The 19,857-nt window shown below is 41.4% G+C and overlaps 1 protein-coding gene across 8 annotated transcripts in view; it reads left to right on the plus strand.

Moving 5' to 3' along the window:
* The window catches only part of synrg (synergin, gamma), a 49,598-nt gene that overhangs the window by 27,060 nt on the left and 2,681 nt on the right, over positions 1–19,857 (plus strand). For 6 of the 8 annotated variants that reach the window (XM_049575693.1, XM_049575694.1, XM_049575696.1 and 3 more), the window contains 8 exons: positions 1,379–2,344; positions 8,262–8,813; positions 10,399–10,562; positions 10,727–10,780; positions 11,468–11,564; positions 11,912–12,060; positions 12,916–13,026; positions 13,147–13,185. In XM_049575693.1, the coding sequence (XP_049431650.1) occupies positions 1,379–2,344; positions 8,262–8,813; positions 10,399–10,562; positions 10,727–10,780; positions 11,468–11,564; positions 11,912–12,060; positions 12,916–13,026; positions 13,147–13,185 (2,132 nt within the window). The remainder of the gene's footprint in view (positions 1–1,378; positions 2,345–8,261; positions 8,814–10,398; positions 10,563–10,726; positions 10,781–11,467; positions 11,565–11,911; positions 12,061–12,915; positions 13,027–13,146; positions 13,186–19,857) is intronic. The other 2 variants (XM_049575695.1, XM_049575700.1) reach the window with 1 other exon arrangement.

Here is a 19,857-nt window from a genome sequence, read left to right on the forward strand (position 1 = left end):
CCTGTAAAGCTGTCAGATCACTACAATGCAATATGTTAATGCCATTTCTTTACAATATATCTTGTTTTGCAAGCCTGCAGTGTTGATATCGGTGTGTTTCCCGTCCCTGTTTCATTAGAACAGTTTCCGATGGGGACAGCTCTTACAACTCCAGTAAGTCATGCTTTGCGGTGACCTTTCCTTGGCATTGTCAGGCTCCATCTCCTTAATGAGCCCATTAGTTATCTCTTTTCCACCGTACACCAGCAGTGTGAACAGATTCTCTGTTTCAGACCATGCATATATTACACCGCAGTGGATTAACAACCGTTGAAACACAAGAATGCATTCTGACTTTTTTCTTTGTGGTTTATACCAGCGGCTTGTTTCAAAAGATTTGAGACAAAAAGATTCTGTTCCAAAAATAATGTTTCTGCTGCTCTTTTCTTTTGTAGCTTAAATGGAGTTTTTCTCATTGCAAAAAAACAACCATCTTAACTGGTAATTTCAGCTTTTATTGAATTCAAAACATTTTGTCAACAAAAAAGCAAAACAGCCCACTTTATACTAACTGTATAACTACTTAAATTATTTCATTTCATCAAAGAAGAATGATATTTTCTTATTCAACAGGAGCAAACTAGAAAATCTTATTTTGTTACTGAACACTGGCTCTTCTTCTTTCTGCTGAAGTACAACTTATCACATATTCTGACTCATTCTTTTGAACATAAACTTAACTGTGCAGTATAAAAACTAATATTAAAGTAATGAATGTTTTTGTATTTATCCAGCATTCAGTCAAATCTGTCTTCTCCAAACCATTTTTTCTTCTTTTGCCATTCCTAAAAAAATGACTATTGTAGACCATTGTGTCTCCCTTATTCTGTTTAATTTTAAAATATTCTTGACACTAAAAATTAAAACAAACAAAAAAATGCTGTAATAGCATTGGCAGCAAGTTGACCCTTACTACCTCACTGGGATAAATTTTTACTTGAAAAGTTGAGGGATTTTCAGACATGAGGAGACAAAATAACTTGTTAAGATGGACATTTTTTTTTTTGCAGAATTGCTTTATCACGTTCTGTTCAGTGTGAACAGTTCATTGCATGGTAGTGCAGAAGTATCTTTAGTATCTTTTGATGATGAGTTTTTTCTGTGCAGTGATGTGTGCTGTTGATTTGACACTCTGCAGCCCACTGTTCATCAGAAGGCTGGAAGTTTACCATTAACAGTCACAAAGCGACAGAGCCATAACTAATTTACCCGTTTCCTTTCTTGTAGGATTGTAAAATGACGGAAGCATAGCTGGTGCAGCTGTCAGTTTCCCATTATGTCTCTCAGCCATGATAAATATTTTTTAATGATCTTAAATTGTTCTCTCTTTGATTTGCAGGGGAAGGATTTGCAGATTTCAAGTCTGTCAGCGCTGACGATGGCTTCACAGACTTTAAAACCGCCGACAGCGTCTCTCCATTAGACCCTTCAGACCAGGCCAAGATCTTTCAACCCGCCTTCCCTTCTACTTTCCCAACCTCTCAGTCTCTACAACAGCTACCACAGCAGCAGCAACAGCCAGCAGTGTCTCTTTCTCAGCCCAAAAATCCTCTCAACATGGCCGACCTGGACCTTTTCTCTTCTATAGCTCCCTCCGTCCCTGTCCCTACTGAGACAAAAGCTAGCACATTCCCTTCAGTGTCTGTGCCCCCCTCTCTAGTGCTCCTACCAGGTGGAGCCAAACCTCCAGGGGGAAGTGCAGATGATTTTGGAGACTTTGCCCTCTTTGGCTCATCCTCTGATGCTGCTCAAGCTTCAGCGGCAGGAGGAGCTGTGGCAGCGCCTCAGGATGACTTTGCAGACTTCATGGCGTTTGGCAGTTCTGGTGGGGAGCCTAAAGGCGAGAGTAGCAGCGTGGGGGTCCAAGGGGAGACCTCCACTCAGCAGCGGCAACAGCAGAGCTCAGACAAGTATGATGTATTCAAACAGCTGTCCCTGGAGGGAGGCTTGGCCTATGACGATACTAAGGAGAGTGGCGGTGGCTCCTTCTCATCTCTCAAAAGTGATACAGATGACTTTGCTGACTTTCAGTCCTCGAAGTTCTGCACAGCTCTCGGGGCTTCGGAAAAGACTCTGGTGGACAAGGTGGCCGCTTTCAAACAGGCCAAAGAGGACTCTGCCTCTGTAAAGTCCCTCGACCTCCCGTCCATCGGGGGGAGCAGCGTAGGAAAGGACGACTCCGAGGACGCACTCTCAGTGCAGCTGGACATGAAGCTCTCAGACATGGGCGGAGACCTGAAACACGTGATGTCGGACAGCTCTCTGGATTTGCCAGGTCTCTCGGCCCACCAGCCCCCCGCCACAGGTGAGGAACTAGTGCGATTGCTCTGGTGAGGCCCCATCCAGTCACACATAGTATTATTTCCAAGGCCAACAGTGGCCTCTCCTCCTCAGTGCCCACTCATGAGCACCTAACCGGAGGTCAAAGGGCAAGTCATGAGGTCATAATTGAATGAATATGCTCAAATATTGAAGACAGATGTAACACTACATGATAAACATATCAGACTAGATGCATCATATCTTTCATACTACATTTCATCATTCATCTCATCTTATTTATATATTTATGTATTTATTTAAATCCTTAGTTCCTTCCCTCTTCTCTTTTTATTTCCATAGTCCTCACTCACTCCATTCATATATTGTAATTGTAATGACAGAAAGATCCTGGCCCATGTCTCTCTATTTATTTACATATGGCGAGTGCCTGGTTTTGATGTGCTGGCAGTCATAGTTCATAGACAAGGTCCCTGGCTGCTATCTGTGTGACTCGGATAAGCTCCCTGTTTGTTGTGTCCACGCTGCAGCGGCAGACACCTCCCTTCAGTGTACCTTTTGTCTCCACAGGCCATACGCTGCGTGTGTTTGTGTTGTTGACGTGTCGTGCAACGCAAACAGAGAGGTTGAATTGAATACAGGCGAGTACAGGAGGGTGTTTCGCCGATGATCTTCTTGTTTATTCTAATCACAGGTTTCGCACAATAGGCTGCGGCTTACCAAAGGCATTATCTGTAAGCCATCATTCACCTTTTTAACAGTTGACATTTGGTTTGTGCTGAGTGCATAATATAACTTTGATTAGCTGAAAATTAATTGTTTCCGTAAATAGGAAATGAGAGATTCTGAAATAAAGCAGCAGTTGTGTCACAAAGCAGCCGAGAAATCAGGTGCATCGTAGCTGGATGCAATACAATTTTTAGGCCAGAGTGTTTGAGTGTGAGTGCGTGTTTTTTGCATCTTTCTGTCTGTCAGCTATTGTATTACTCTGCAGTATTTGAGGCTTACCGTGAAGTATTATTTGGATCAAATGGCCCTCTAATTATGAGATAACAATAGCGTGTCACCTTTTCCTCCCCTACCTCACGTCCATGTAATTGGAGTTAAAGTTTACATAAAACTTGTTGTTGGGTCATTTATTAAAAGAAAAGATGGACCCAGTTTTGGTAATAATCAGGTGATATTCATGTCAGACAACGCTCCCTCTCCTCCACTCTTCAGTGCTCATCATTTATTCATCGAGCATATCACCGTCCATGTCATTGCTCATGTTTGACAGAAAATATTCAAGATCAATTCTTAATGTAACCCGAGACAGCTGGTAATTGTTGTCAGGTGAAAGCCTTGCAACTCAAAGCATTTGTGATTTTTAGTGTTTCTAAACCTTAATGAAGGATTTCAAGGGGTTGAGAAAGTTGTACAAGTTGACAAAGTCTTCACCTGACAACAGTAACACTTTGTTTTGTGCATTCAATTGTCTGCATGGACAGCAGTTGTTTCCAAGCTTTCAAGGCCCAGTGTGTAGGATTTAAGGGGATATATTGGCAGAAATGGAATATAATAAGTAGGTTTTCTTTAGTATATAATCACCTGAAAATCATGTTTTCATTGCCTTAGAATGAGTCGCTTATATCAAGGCATGGTGCTGGTCCTCGTCTATAGAGACTGGCATGTTTCACCACCATGTTTTCACAGTAGCCCGTAACAGACAAACCAAATACTGGCTCTTAATACAGTCATTAGTGTTTTCATGTCAGTCACTGTAGTTAGCAGCCCCTCCACAATAAGAGCATTGGAAAAACACTGAATTGTTTTTTTTACATAAAACTTGTTTATTCAGTGTTTTTTTTCCAGTTTTAGATGAAGAGACCTCTGCAGATAATTCTGCTCCTGTTAAAAACCACCTGAATGTCTCGATCTTAAGATATCAGAGAGAAAGATGAGCACACATTAGCAGGTGCTGGGCTAGTTGGCCTTCTCTGACATACTGAACAGCATTGGAGAATTGTTGATCTGTAACGTAAAACTGCTTTATTCAGTGTTTTGTTTTCAGGAGGAGGAGACCTCTGCAGGTAACTCTGCTCCCTGTAAAAATTTCCTGAACAATGAACACGGAAAGAATTGTAACCAGGAGAAGTTTCAGCTGGTTGCAAGCTGCATTCCTCACCTCTAGATGCCACTAAATCCCCCTAAATCTTACGTACTGTTCTTTGAAGTATTTTGACACATCAGTTAATCAAACAACATGTATGTCATATCATTTCATCCAAGGAATTGACAATTTCTCTACCTGATCAGAAGAAATCATAAATGTAAACATCCCCATTGCCTTATTTCATTTTCATTACAGTGGTCAAAAGAAATCGGGCCCCTCTCTGTACTGACGGAGTAAGATAATGCGTTCAAACAAACAGTCCATGGAGCTGCAGCAAAACAGTTAGGCTACTGCTGATAACAGTGCCCAGTTTAACATCGATACATTCCTAAGGAGCTTTTACTCCACTGTAACAACTGCTCCACATTTCCGTGTCACCCTTATTTATCCGATGTTCTCGTTCTCGCAGAGCTCTGGGACTAACCTGTTGTTAGAGTGTAGCAGGCCGAGCAGTTTGAGCACCTCACCATGCTTTGCACTGTGTTTCTGGACATGTACGCAATCTTAAAGAGACAGTATTTCTTTTGTAAGGTTCCTTTTTAGGAACCTGATTTTATTTTTATTTATTTTTTCACCGTTATCTGTGATATTGCAGCATGAATTATCATGTGCAGCTCTGCGGTCTGGCTCTCTGAGAACATAATGACGTTAGTATTACCCTTCCTGCCTTGCTTTTTGCTGCAGTGTGCCTGCCTTTTCAATTTGTGAAATTGACAAGAACATCATACAAGATAGCATTTTATGCATAACAGTATTGCAAGTTGTTTTTATCAGAGGAAAAAAAGTGTATACATACAGATTTAATAGTGTATTTTTATTACAGGAATATGAGCTCTTATTATGAAAGACTCCTCAATCTTGTTGTGATTTGCCAGCTATGTAAATTAAATGTAGCCTACAGTATTTAGTAAGATTACAATATTTTAGGTTAACATTCCAAACTAAACATTGTTGTCTTGAGTAATAATGATGTGCTATTATTTAGGGGATCATAAGAGTTTGTGCACATTAGCCTGCTTTGACAAACAATCACTGTAGCAAGAGAAAAAGGATACTGTCTCTTTAAACCTGTTTCTGCATCTGTGATTGGATGTAAATAAGGTCCTCTCTGGGATGTCAGGTGTAAGGATGGCCCTCTTTGTTTTCTGTAACCCTTTGAGTGCTTGAACAAGATCACTTCATGTTTTAACTTACAGATTAATGCAGATATTGTGATCACCTCCTCTTATTAAGATAAAAGAATAAACACCAGGACTAAAATCTTACTCCATAATTGTAAATGTATAAAGATGGCAGACTTTTAAGTCCTCACTGCTTCTAAAGTGCAGTTTGTACACAGCCTTTCCACACAACCATTGATTTTTGGGATGCTGTACCATTTGTTCCCCTCAGGTCCTCAAAGGGTTAATGCTTCCTGCCTTGAGCTTGTTCTTTGAATTATCTTTTCAACCTGGCTTTTCAAGTGTTCTGTACTCATATCTTCTTCAAAACACCTGTTGCTTTACATCCTTATAGTAAAACAGAGTTTGTCATCTCCCCAGAATTACTGATTTTAGTCTGTGAATGTGCCTTCTCATTCTGGTTCCTGCTTCTATATCCTCGGATTATCTTTGTTTTACCTTCTCGCTGTTTGTTTTCTTCCTTTTTCTCCTGACTCTGCATGCCCTTGTATTCTAAATGACTGAAATCTAATTTTACAAGTGTTAGTTTGACAAACCTCTTGTAATGATAGACCTCTTTCACAGTACTTTGTGACCTTTCTCTCTTTCTCTCTACTCATGTTGTCGTAATAAATATTACTGTTGGTATTGCTGAAATGCGTACCGTCTTATTTTCTCCTTTCCTTTCTTGAGAAGCCGTAAAGTGATCTAACAACACAAAGCTTACAACACTAGGTCCTTGTCAATTTCACAAATTGCTCTTTGTATCTGAGGGTGCTGTCATGCAAAATAGGAAGGGTTCATCAAGGTCGATTTGTGTGTTTGTGAGTGTGTGTGCGAGGGAAATTGACATGAATACTTAAGTGCTGACAAATGTGTGCAAGCTTTGTCAGTTAGTATCTGTCATAAAGAAACTGATAACAACACATGTACAAAACAGAGCAGACGTAGTGACAGGAAAGATCTTTTATTGATGTTGTGCGAGCCTTGAGACAAGATTCTTCAGGTTGCATGTAATAGAAAGAGATCATCTCTGGCTATTGTTAGGGAAGCTGTTTGTCATCAATGAGAACAGCATCTGTTAGCCAGAGTAGAGGGACTCATCCACTACAGAACATCAGTGTTAGCGTTCATTGTGTTTCAGTAGAATGACGACAGTAATTTTCTTCTCATAAACATGATTCAGCTCAGACATCAAAACAACTTGTTTACCATTTGCGAGAGAATAAACAGAACTCTCAAAAATGTGGGTGAGAGGATGTATTACTGTGACAACAATAATTAGTCAGGCACCAGTATAATAATAAAGAAGTCAGCATCACAAATTGGCTGAATTACGATGTATATGATTGCCCATGTGCTACTGGATTTGTTTTCACACCTTTAATATAAAGACTAGTCCTGCATTGGTGTTGGTACCTGTGAGTACCCGGCAGGTGACCCGCAAAGAAAGTGATTCACCGGTTGTAGTTTGTCTTAATCTCTCTCTTGTGTTCAGTTTTGGGTGAAAAAAGAACATGCTGGTAACATTGCAGGTGTTGGATGATAAATATATTAAAATTAATTAAGAAGAATAATTAATGTTCTAAAGTTTTAGTCCTCATACTGCTGAGTTTGTTTGTCACCTCTGCCTTCTTTGCCAGCTAGAAAATAAGAACCACTTCAAAGAAGTGCGTCACTAACAGGCACATTAAGTGTGGAGATGTACTGCTCAATATAATGAGATTAAGTAAAAAATATTCATTTAAATTTTATTCCAGTATTACCTTTTTACCATTTTAAAATTTTATATCTTAGTTTGACATTTATAAAATGTCCCAAAGAGATCACTGCCTAACTAAATTATTTTAACAGCTCATGGTCATTGGAGGATTTGCATTTTGATCCTATGTCAGTGGGTCAGGTCAGCGGGTTGCATAACTTATTGGTCATGTGCAGGTGGCAGGGCAGGTGCAGTATTGCACGTTGCAGTTCTGGTTCAGGAATGGGTCTTAAAAATCAGACCTGTGCAGGACTCTGCTATCCTTTTGCAATACATCTCATTTTTGTCTCTACTGAATATGCAGGTTAGCACAGATGATGATACACAGGAAGCCAGCAAAGGTGGAGGGTTGGTTCTAAATAACAAAACAGTATATTACTCACTTACCTGTACCAAGTGTACAATGGAGACTTTTATTTGTGGTGCTTACGGTGTTGAAAAATAACATTTCAAAGATAATTTTCAGGTTACTCCACAGACTGTTTTCATAGGGACTATTCTTTGGTTGAAAATTAGTCCAGTGAAAACTGTCCACAGTGTGCTTGGATTATCCAAGGTAACCTGGGACATTGTTTTTAGAAAGAATTTTTTTGAAGTGCACTATCTACTCTACACCGCTAGGGGTAAGTGAGGAAATATGTTTTAGGTGAAGTGAATCTTTAAGGATCATTGAAATGCCTGAGTTTTTCTCACAACCTAATGCTCATTAGAGGAAAAGAGATACCACTTGAACCGTAGGTAAGTGACATAGGGACACTCCAACCAAAATCTCAGTCTTTCAGCCAGGCTCATTAATCTACCACCTATCATGACAGCATCTGTGCTATATCTAGGAACCACCGGTATGTCTGTGTTGTCATTACAGAGGGAGACGACATGAAATTTGACCCCTTTGGGACGTCGGCCCTCAGCACCCTGGCCAACTATGACTGGTCAGACCGGGAGGAATGTCTGCCCGGTGAGGTCAGAAAGCCGCAGGGCTTTGAAGGAACTTCCCTTCCATCTTTAGTGCCAGCACAGAGGAAGGAGCTGACCTTTGGCAGCACAGAGAACATCACAAGCAGCTCCGTAGCAAAGATCACCACCTCCTTCCCCGCTGAGGATGGCTCATCCACAGATGACAAGTTTGAAGCCTTTGCTGATTTTGGCTCCAGTGAGCAGGGAGGTGTCGATGATGAGGACGACTTTGGGGACTTTGCAAGTACTGTTTCTGAAAAGTCCGACTCGCCCGCCGCCACCGCTGAGGCTGGCTCTGAGGGAAACCAGAGTGAGGTGTCTGATGAGTTTGGTGCCTTCCAGGGGGACAAGCCAAAGTTTGGCAAGTCTGACTTCCTCAAAGCCAGCGCTCAGACCAAAGTCAAGTCCAGTGAGGAGATGATCAAGAACGAACTGGCGACCTTTGACTTGTCTGTTCAAGGTGAGTCACAATTATCATGTTGAACCTACATTAACAATGTGTTTCATCATTCATTTATTGTCACCATGGAGTCTGGGACCATTTGATTGACAGTTTTTGCTGTTTCCTGATGTTTTATATAATCCAAACAACCAATTAGTCAAGAAAATGATGAGCAGCATAAAAGTCTGTGAAGGTCCATTGTGTGGGATTTATGGTGATATACTTGCAGAAATGGAATATAATATCCATAACTGTGTTTTAATTAGTTTATAATTGCCTGAAACTAATAATTGTGTTTTCATTACCTTAGAATGAGCCGTGTATCTACATGCAGAGCGAGTTCTCTCCCATGGAGTTCACCATGTTGTTTATATAATAGCCTATAGCAGACAAACCAAGCACTGGCTCTAGATAGGGCAAATTGTGTCCCATCAGCCACCATAGTTCTCCTACAAGCTTTACATACAGGGGAAGTTTCAGTTGGTTGCAGTCTGCAACCTTACTGTTGGATGCCACTAAATCCTACACCACAGACCTTTACTTGCAGCCCTCTCACATCTGAGAAGCTTGAATGAAGAGTGAATCTTTGCATTGTTGCTTGACAAATGATTTATTAATTAATTTAATGTCGATTAATTAATCACTTAATTCAATAATAAATTTCAGCACTAAACTGTGGTGAAAAAATAAATATTTTGACCAAAACGTCACATATTTTACATTTAGACTTTGACCCTCTTGGCCAACTCTGAGCCCTTGGCCCTAAAATGGCGCAACAGCACTTCTCAACCGTCTTCTCCCACCCCACCCCCACATGCTGGGCCCATCAGACCTGTAATAAAGCTGTCAGACATTAGATGGCAGTGTTGAGATGACAGCTCTGCTCTAATGGCAGTGACTTGTGAGATGGATTAGCAGAGGCCAACAAATCCATGAGCTCAAATTAACCGTATCCACTGAAAGGCTGTTCGTTTTTTAACTGCTGTTTGCGGGTGTCATGTTCCACGAATAATTTATCAGCCTTTCCTGCGCTGTGATAAAAGCCCATTTGCCCCACAGATTTATCTCCCTTTGCTGGATTTAATTTGTGTGAGAAAAAGGGCTTTACTTTCTCCTCTTTGCCCAGTGGAACAGTAATCTGATCATGGTGGGGTTTCTGGGTTGTGGGGAGGATGACGCATGTCTCTGTGGGTGGTGGAGCAGTGGGGTGGGGGGTAGATTACCTGTGTCTGGACAAACCACACACACGCACACACTAACTGCCAGCCCCACTGGAATAGCCTATGTTTGTTGTGGTACCCTGCCAGGATTTGTCCGTCTGTGAGTCCCTATGAATAATTCATACCTGCATATTTGTGCCTCTGTTTTGTACGTAATTATTGTTTGTCGTAAATTAAGTATTTACTCATGCTGTCCTTGTCCAGGAGGAATTAGCTGCAACAGAATGGAAGTATAATGATTGCAAACAAACAGGTGCATATCTTAAAATGAGTCATTGCCATGGGTTGCTGAATTGATATGGAAAAACAAAAAGAAGTTTATATATGTTGCTGATTCTCGTTAACATAATTCATCTCCCTCTTCTTTCCTGTTTTTTCCTTAGGCTCCCACAAACGCAGTCATAGTTTGGGCGACAAGGAGATTGGGCGTTCACCCCCGTCTCCGGCTCCAGAGCAGCCCTTCAGAGACAGATCCAACACCCTGAGCGAGAAACCCGCCCTGCCTGTCATCAGGGACAAGTACAAGGACCTGACTGGGGAGGTGGAGGTGAGGAGGGCCCAGCGTTAACCGCACCACATGTTAGCGCTGTTATCAGCCACCAGATTTCAGCACAATACTTAGGACTGTGAAAGGCTACAGAATGCAGATATTTCCTTCTGTTCTCTTGCCTTTGTGTCCATTTGAGATAATTTTGTGCTGTGTTGTTGTAGGAGAGCGAGCGTTACGCATATGAGTGGCAAAGGTGTCTGGAAAGCGCTCTGGAGGTTTGTATTTGTTTGCGTCCTGTGTCTGACCTTGTCCCATGGAGAGACTTAATTGTGAGAGTGACAATACAAATGTAGTAGAATAATTAAGATAACCAAAAGGCACTGAAATGTTTTTCAACCTGAAGGTGTTTTTCTTATCACGTACGTTGTGGGACAATCATTTTTTTTCCCCATGCTAGCACACCTTTATAATTTGGATTTAAAACAATTTTAAAGTGTCCTTCAAAACTCGAAAAAGTCTGCACACCTGGGTACATGACAGATGTATCAGAGGGAAACAGTATGAACTTGAAAAACACACTCATCTCATTTTGAAACTTCGTAAATGAGTAAATATTCCAGGAATAATTGAGACAGTATACAGGAGTTTTATAAAAGACAAACACAGACTTTGTGGTCAAAAAATGGTGAAGACTTCAGTTGAGGTTTTGTGGCCAAAACGCATACGCAGCCACTCTCCCACTGGACAAAAACCCACTAACACCTACTAACACCTAGCCTCTGCATTTAATTGGAAAGCTTACAATTGACATTTACCACCGGGACAAATGACTCTGCCCTGTTTTCTTTAACAGGTATTCTCACATTTAAAAAACCTGTCTACCCATGCTAATTTTTGGTGGAAGGTATGTGTATACATTTTATGCTGTGTCATAACATTGGCTTCTGTCTTCCCACATTAAGGTCATCACCAAAGCCAACAACATCCTCAATGGCATCAGCAGCTCCTCTGTCTGCACTGAGGTCATCCAGTCCGCTCAGGGCATGGAGTACCTGCTGGGTGAGGAATCACAAAGCACACACACACTCACACACACACACCACCATAAGCAAGGCAGGACTAGCTGTACAGTGTGAACAAGAGGCTGTTAAGGAAACCCTGTGTGGCCTTGCACCCTCTGAAGGACAGAGCGGACAAGATTAAAACGAGCTCTGGTGTGATGGCTTATCTCCGCCTGGTCAGACAAGGTCCCACTCCCTTATTGTGTTTCTCTGTTTTTAATGAGCTGCGAGTGGCAAGCATGTCACAGCCAGGGACTGAACACAGTGTGACTGCCTGAAGATAGAACAAAAAGAGCAACAAAACATGTTTTTGTGATTTGTGTGCGTGTGTATTTTCTCTGACAGGCGTGGTGGAAGTGTATCGCGTCACCAGGCGTGTGGAGCTGGGCATCAAGGCGACAGCCGTGTGCTCCGAAAAGCTGCAGCAGCTGCTGAAGGACATCAGCCGGGTGTGGAACAACCTCATGGGCTTCATGTCGCTGGCCAAGCTCGCTGTAAGATGCCCCATAAATATATATCTATATATATCTATATATATATAGATATATATAGATATAGATATAGATAGATAGATAGATAGATAGATAGATAGATATAGATATATTAATATATATATATAGATATGCCAGAGCACAGAGCAGTTTTTGAGGATAGCACCCAAACACGGAAACACATAGAGAGTATGCAGCAGCTATTATCGCCCAGACATGCTCAAACTCTTCACATGCAGATAATCCACATGATAAAAGAGCACTGTGGGTCAGTTTACAATTAAAAGGCTGCCGATAACATAATGAAATGTTAGCGAATCCAATATTGTCGGTCCATTAGCTTAAAATCAATGATTCATTGATTTGGTTGCGGTGGTAGGCCGGTGTTCAGATCAAAGGGGATGACAAGGAGTTTATAGATTTATTTATCCAGCTGTCTGCTGCCGTCTGTAAAGCAGAAGCAGAGAGGACAGTCTTCAACCACAGAGCCAGCAGAGACGGAATATTGTTTTTCACACTGCAGAAGATAAAACACACAGTATCTCAAGGAGAGAGAGAAACAAAATGGAACCAATGTTTAATTGAAGCATGCAGGTAGCTTATTTTTTCTTAAAAGAAGAAAGATAGTTATGCTGGTCGTGTTTGTTCTTACTGCACATAGCTGAAGTCAAGCAGGGTCTTCATGAAAAGTTGATGATCCTTGGAGATGTTTACTGTAAGCAGATTTGTTCTCAGTGCTGTTATTATAAGAATAGAAATGACTACATTTTGCCCTGCAGCAGGAAGTAAAATTTGTGTGTGTGTGTGTGTGTGTGTGTGTGTGTGTGTGTGTGTGTGTGTGTGTGTGTGTGTGTCTAGCCTGATGAAAGCTCCCTCGATTTCTCCTCCTGTATTCTGAGGCACGGCATCAAGAATGCCAAGGAGTTGGCTTGCGGGGTGTGTCTGCTCAACGTTGATGCTCGCAGCAAGGTTTGTGCACGCACACACACACACACACACAGAAAAACTGTTAGTGCATACATTTTTACATAAATGTTCATACGCAGCAGATAACGACTGACATTTTTTTGACTTTGAAACGTTTTGCAGAACAAAGAAGAAAGCACTATTGGACGTCTTTTTAAACGAGTATGAGACATTCAACTGTCAACCAAATCTCATTTCGCTCTTTCCCACTGGGGGCCTCAGGGGGCCTATTCTCCTCTTACCGACGAGCCCTGCAGGGGGGCCAAAGTGACAGGATTCACTTCTCTCCACTTCTCTGCTCCTCTTGCAGCCAAACAACAGTTACCTGCATAGACACACACTGTAACAAAGAGAATCACCAAAGACTCATTTAGAAACTTTAACAGGTAGAACAATGGACTGGTTGTTAAGCCCCGCCCCTCTTAGTTACTGTTACTATGCCTGTCAAGCTTTCTGTTTCTCACATGACACATACATTTGTATTGACTCCTTGATTTCACACACAGGTGTAAACAAAAATAGCTTCTCGGTAGACAAAGATGGACAAAGATGTCGTTGGTGGATCCACTATAGCTCGCTACTGTTTTTTTTCTTTGTTTGTTTGTTTGTTTTTTCAACTCACTGGTGTCATAGCTATATACCTTAACACCATGCTAAAATACTGTAGCTAAATCTGAATGTCCCCGGCAAAGAGAAAAGTAATGTATGAGAAAAGAAATGTAGAAAACCTGGAAATAAAGAAATCGTGTGTCTGCGTAGCTTAACTTGTTTGTACTTTCAGACTCTGTATTTAACTTTAAGAGGAAAGATTTTTAGGGTGAAGACTAAGTAGTGTGTTTGTCAAATGTTGAGCTATCTCAGTTGACGTTTGCTGGAATTTAAACTCCCCTAAATCTAAGACTGTCCTCCTCCAGAATACGACCACATAGATTGTTTAAGCAGACAATACAGCCTGTATTAACGATTTGTCCTTAGGCGGCAACCTTAAGTGGCTATGGTAATTATGACAGGAGCAAAGGAGGAAGTTAGGCGACATAGTGTAAAGAGCGGCAAAGTGAGCTTAAGGTGTTAGAGGGGGGGCGTGACATAAACACAGCATCTTCATCCAGGAGACTGACATTCACATCATATGTTAAACCAAATTTATTTTCACAAAGTAAAGAAGTAGTACGTCGACATATGTCAAATGATGTGTGTCCCATGAGAAGCGTCACATTACGTTACCTTAGCAACAAACGTACTTCGATCTGTTTTCCTAAATCTAACCATGTTATGTTGGTACAGCGTTAACCACACGTTTAAACTGCTATTTAACAGTCGTATATGAGCTATTCTGTCATCCACAGGTAGGGGTCCTGATATAGGAAATGCTCCTAGCAGTCATATTCAGAGGTGTGAACAGGCGACCCATGTGCTCGTGTGTGTTGGAGGACTTGTTATTCAATTTAATTAATAGCTTAAAGGACTAACATAAGCTAAAACTCTGATAGAGACCAGGTTCCACACAGTGTAAAAATACTACACAGAGGAAGTGCTAGTTGTTTTAATGTTACCGATGAATTCAAAAGATAATGTCCTTAGTTAATTATAAATTCCTTGGCTTCAGAATTTACTGTTATTTACTAACTTTACTGTATTTAGCCAGACATGCTAATGATTGCAGCTTACCTTAGGGGAGTCAAACCCAATGTTAAATTTTTTAATGCTTTTTCTTCTTGTGTTTTAGATTTTGGGAAGGCTTAAAAAGATACCACCATCCAAACTCTTTTAATGCTGGTTATTTGTCTTATTAGAGCTCCGTGCTTACAACTTAAACACATGAAGAAATTCAATGCTTGACAGGCTCGAGACGCCTAGTTACAGTTGCTAGGCTATGATTTGGAGGAGAGGTTTAACAGTCCTAGCTTTTATACTGATAATGACCCCAAAAAAAGCCTCAAGATAATTATGTGCACTCTTGTAATAAGTGAGAGAGGAGACTGGTCACTTTGGCACCTCAGGGTGGGTTTCTTGCACTCTGGGATTGGTTCTTCAAGGTCACAAAGGTCATCACTTTGTCTTGGAAGGGTTTCATTTTCTATTCTGTCACCTCTATCTCGAGGTAACTACTCACCTCACCACTTTCAGCTAACAACCACTGGTGTTTTTGAAAAGTGTTCAGTTATTAACTACAACTGGGGCGCTATGTGTAGAATTGCTGTATGTCTACCTCCTTGCCTACGGTGGCTGTGCTTTTCATCGACGTGGGCCATTAATGGTATTCTCGGACCCTGCGGTTTAGAGGGCAGGATGGTGCCACTGATTGTTTCTCGCGTTCCCTCTGCTGCTCCGCCAGAAACAGATGGATGGTCTAGGCAAGATACGGCTGACTGAGAGGCATCTAGGATGCGAGCAGATGTGGCTTAGTCATAAGTAGGGAGTACAGCTGACAATCAACCTGCACACACAAACACACTCTCTCACCTCTCACTCTTGTGTGCACAGAGGCAGGCTGAAATTAATGCAGTTTTATTTTGTCTCTGTGCCACAAGCATGAGATTAATAACCCATCTTTTAATTGCATTTTTGGCAGAGCCACACTGGTAGGAACAAATAAAAGCCAAGTGGAGAATAGCATCCCCTCAGAGGATAATGAAGTGAAAGAACAGCTTTGGCTACAGCAGACGGCACTGATTGTTGCATTGTCCTTTACTGAAGAGGTGCTGATTTGTTTTTCAACCGAAGGTACTGAAGGAAGGAGATGTTGATGCTGTTGTTCAAGGAAATGTGAAAAATTCTTTACAGCAGATGAGCTTCATGGCTCGTGCTTAATTTGTGTTGTGAATTTTAATCTTACAACAGTAAGAGTCTCAGTTTCACCTTGTTGCTATTGGACTGATCATTCTGAGATGCTGCAGTCGTGTCATCTGTTTTTCAGGACAGGAGGCAGAGATGGGCAGCAGCTTCATCTCAGTTGTCACTCAAAGGCAGCAGCAGTTATGTTTTATCATAAGTGATACTTTTCAGCTAATGATGCTCCAGCGCTTCTGCTAAATGATAAATGCTAATTTGAGCAATTACAGGGAGAAGCACTGGAAAGGATTTTAAGTTGAATAATTTAGCATTTCTGGCTATTTATATTAATGCAGGTTTCTGAAGTGCCTGGAGGGTTTGGATTGATTATTCTGTGAAGCTTTTCCTTGAGGAAGCATGACAGCAGTGCTTTGTCAGTATTTTCCCCAAATGTCCCCATCTCCTCAAAATTTTAGTTTTGAAATCTGTATTTTCGGTGGCCCATCTCTTATAACAGCTCACTGTATTGTGCCTCAGGTTACCAGAGTTCTCACACTGTTAAAAAAATAACTGCTTGGGTAAAACCAGACCTGAAAAGATTGTGAATTAGTAAAAAAAAAAAATCTGTCTGGAAAACTTGAAAAGTAAAGAACAAAGAACACAACACAATTCTTTGTAGATTTTCGGCTATGTTTTCCAGTGAGAATATTCCTTTGCAACAGAAGGATCCAGCTGCTGATATGTTTTGGTCTCAAGTGCTGCCGCCTTTACTGCATTTACACTGACGGTGACAGCAGAGTTGTTTGGGTTAATCGCAGTCAGCAGCAATTGCTCCCTCCAACAGATGAAGGTAGTCTGTGGGAATCAAGAAGTTATTCAGTCTGAAAATGGTTATGACACAGGCTTTGGGATAAAAAATAACAAACGCACGACTTCTGTTTGACCTCCACAGTCTGGATGTGACCGTGTTGTGTAGAGCTGGATTAGCTAATTAAACTCAGCAGGAATGATTTGCTAGCTTGTGATTCAAATCACCAAACTCTATAATTTGTACCACCGTAATCAGAAGAAATGTATGATTTTAGGTCCAGTGTGGAGGATTTAGAGGATATATTGGCAGAAATTGAATTTAATATAGTATGTTTTCATTAGTGTATAATCTCCTGAAAAGAAGAATTGTGGTATTTTTCTTACCTTAGAATGAGCTGTCTATATCAACATAGGGACGAGGTCCTCATCCACAGAGATTGCCATGTTGCACCACCATGTTTCTACAGTAGCCCAGAATGTACAAATGAAACATTGGCTCTAGACAGGGCCATTCATGTTTTCGCGTCGGCCGCTTAGTAAGCAGCCCCTTTGCGACAAGCAGTAATGGGAGGAAAAAAATAACATGAGACTACATTATTCAGTGCTTTTCCCGCTTGAAATCACCAGTTTGTTTTGGAGAGGAAGAGAGCTCTGTGGATAACTCGGCTCCCGTCAACGTGCTAAAAGCTACCAAGCTAGCAAGAGCTTTTGCAGGGTGGCAGCTCACCATTGGCTCCTGTGTGCAGATCGCTTGGTCTTTAGGGGTTCCAAAACATTAGGATTTATCATAAATTTATGAAAGTAAAAATGATTTCACAGATCTGAGGCTTTTACATTGCATTTTTTCATTCATTCATTCATTCATCTTCTAACCGCTTCATCCTCTTGAGGGTCGCGGGGGGGGCTGGAGCCTATCCCAGCTACATCGGGCGAGAGGCAGGGTACACCCTGGACAGGTCGCCAGACTATCGCAGGGCTGACACATAGAGACAAACAACCATTCACGCTCACATTCACACCTACGGACAATTTAGAGTCACCAATTAACCTAGTCCCCAATCTGCATGTCTTTGGACTGTGGGAGGAAGCCGGAGTGCCCGGAGAGAACCCACGCTGACACGGGGAGAACATGCAAACTCCACACAGAAGGGCTCCCACGCCCGGGATCGAACCGGCAACCCTCTTGCTGTGAGGCGAGAGTGCTAACCACCACACCACCGTGCCGCCCTGCATTTTTTTACAAAAGTCTAATTTTATTGTTAGAGTAGGTAGTAAGAAGAAAAAACATCTCAACATCTATTAAAACTTAAAAAAAACCCAAAACAAATACATGTTAATATGCTCCAATTTGGTTTTTGATTACCATATTTTCAACATGTAGCCAGTCAGATTTCTTGTGATAGACTGTAATGATCTGCTGCTATAAACATACTCTGTGCTGACTGACACCTTAAATCAATGTTCCTGATCAATTAAGGCCAAATCTCTGGAATTGTGAGATGGAAAAATGTGCAGGAGCCCTCAGTGATAATAACTTGGATGCTTTTTCATGTATTCACTCACAGATAATCTGGGAACAGGTTGAAACTGCTGATCTGAATGTTTGCTTGCTCCTCATTCTGTGCACAGTTTTCTTTGCTCTGGGCTTTGCATGAACATGCTCACTCCTCTTGTGTTTACAGGCACTGACTAAAGGCAGTGACAGGAGGTTAAGGGTAATTATGCCTCATTTATTTCTGACTCTCACAGAGTAGAGGTATAGAAAGCCAGATAGTAGATTTTGATATTATCTAACCTGGCTAAGTCTGAACCCCTAACCTTTACATGCAGCTACAAAGGTCAGCTGAATTAGTAGAGTCATAGTTGTATTGGAGCGGCTCCAGCTTGAAAGCATGAATACTCTCATTCGTGTTTTAGAGTAGAGTGGCTGCCTGTATAAAAGGCTCAAAAATACATAGCATCTGTCTCGTTATAATAGACTAAATTGAACCACATTTCATACAGGTGATGTCTAAGAAGGAGTCGGAGTGTGTAAGGGGAGGGAAAGGCTCTGCAGTGAAAGGTGGAGGCATCACAGTGTGTCTTTGTATGACCACCCTTTAATTTAGCATCCTCTACCTCCAACATTTTCCAGTTTTGGCAGTCTTAAGTGCAGGTTTGTGGAGACAAGTAGGCCAAGGCAAAAAAGAGCTCCAAAAGGAAATCGCTCTGCTTGAGAAATATGAGAGGGAGGGGAAAAAAAAAAGAACAAGCAAAGAGTGGAAATGTGTCATTCAGTTTGCGTGAGAAAGCCCTTCATCCAGCAGGAGCATCTGTGTCGCAGACTGCATTCAGGCAGGTGGAGATGTATTCGACGTAATGGTGTGCCGTGGTGGTGTGTTTTGTATGCAGTTGTTGCTTTCTGCATGCAGCTCCACTCTCCTTCTGTGTGGGAGGCTATGATTCACTGCACATGACTCATTCCTCTCTCCCGGCTTCAGCTTCCAGTATTTCACCAGGGATGCAAACTCTTAAGCAGCACATCACACACATTAGCATCTCCTGATTGCATACACACACACACACACACACACACACACACACACACACACACACACAGAGCACTCAAGTGGGGATCAGTTTGCCACATATTCATATTCTGTACAGCCACAGTGTGTTCAGATCGTTAAAGTTTAAATAAGTTTTGACAAAACCAGGCACAAAAGCAAACTGTGTTACAAAGCAACAGGTTTGGTTTGCCACTGTGGAGACTGTTGTCCTTTTGTCTCTCACTTAATTGATTAATTGAACCATATCTGTTGGTACAGAGCACAGACAGTGACAGATGAAGCATCAAGTCATGCAAAGTGTAATGAAAGAAAAGAAGATCAACATGTGGTTTGAACTCCCTAGCACAACTTCTTAGCCTGTTTTTCTTAAAAAGTAGACCAGATATTAAGACTCTTAACTTTGTCTTTTTAGATGTAACATCCTGGGTCAACTTTGAGGCATAAAGACAGCGTTGCCAACTGTCAGATCTGGCAGATGAAATCAAAATCACCGTCACTGTCATCTTGGCCTCAACTGGTACATGGGAAGGTTCAGATTAAGTTGTTTAATATCTGTAAAAACACACAATCTAACACATTAGATACCATGTAGAGAAATTGCTGTCAAGGGGATACAATCTTTTTTTTTTTTTTTTTTATTAAAGATAAAATTAACAAGGCTATAACATGACGACAACATTTTTTTTTGTCTTGGCTAGTAGCG

This window comes from Epinephelus fuscoguttatus, linkage group LG5 (genome assembly GCF_011397635.1).
Source record: "Epinephelus fuscoguttatus linkage group LG5, E.fuscoguttatus.final_Chr_v1".
Classification (NCBI taxonomy): Eukaryota; Metazoa; Chordata; class Actinopteri; order Perciformes; family Serranidae; genus Epinephelus; species Epinephelus fuscoguttatus.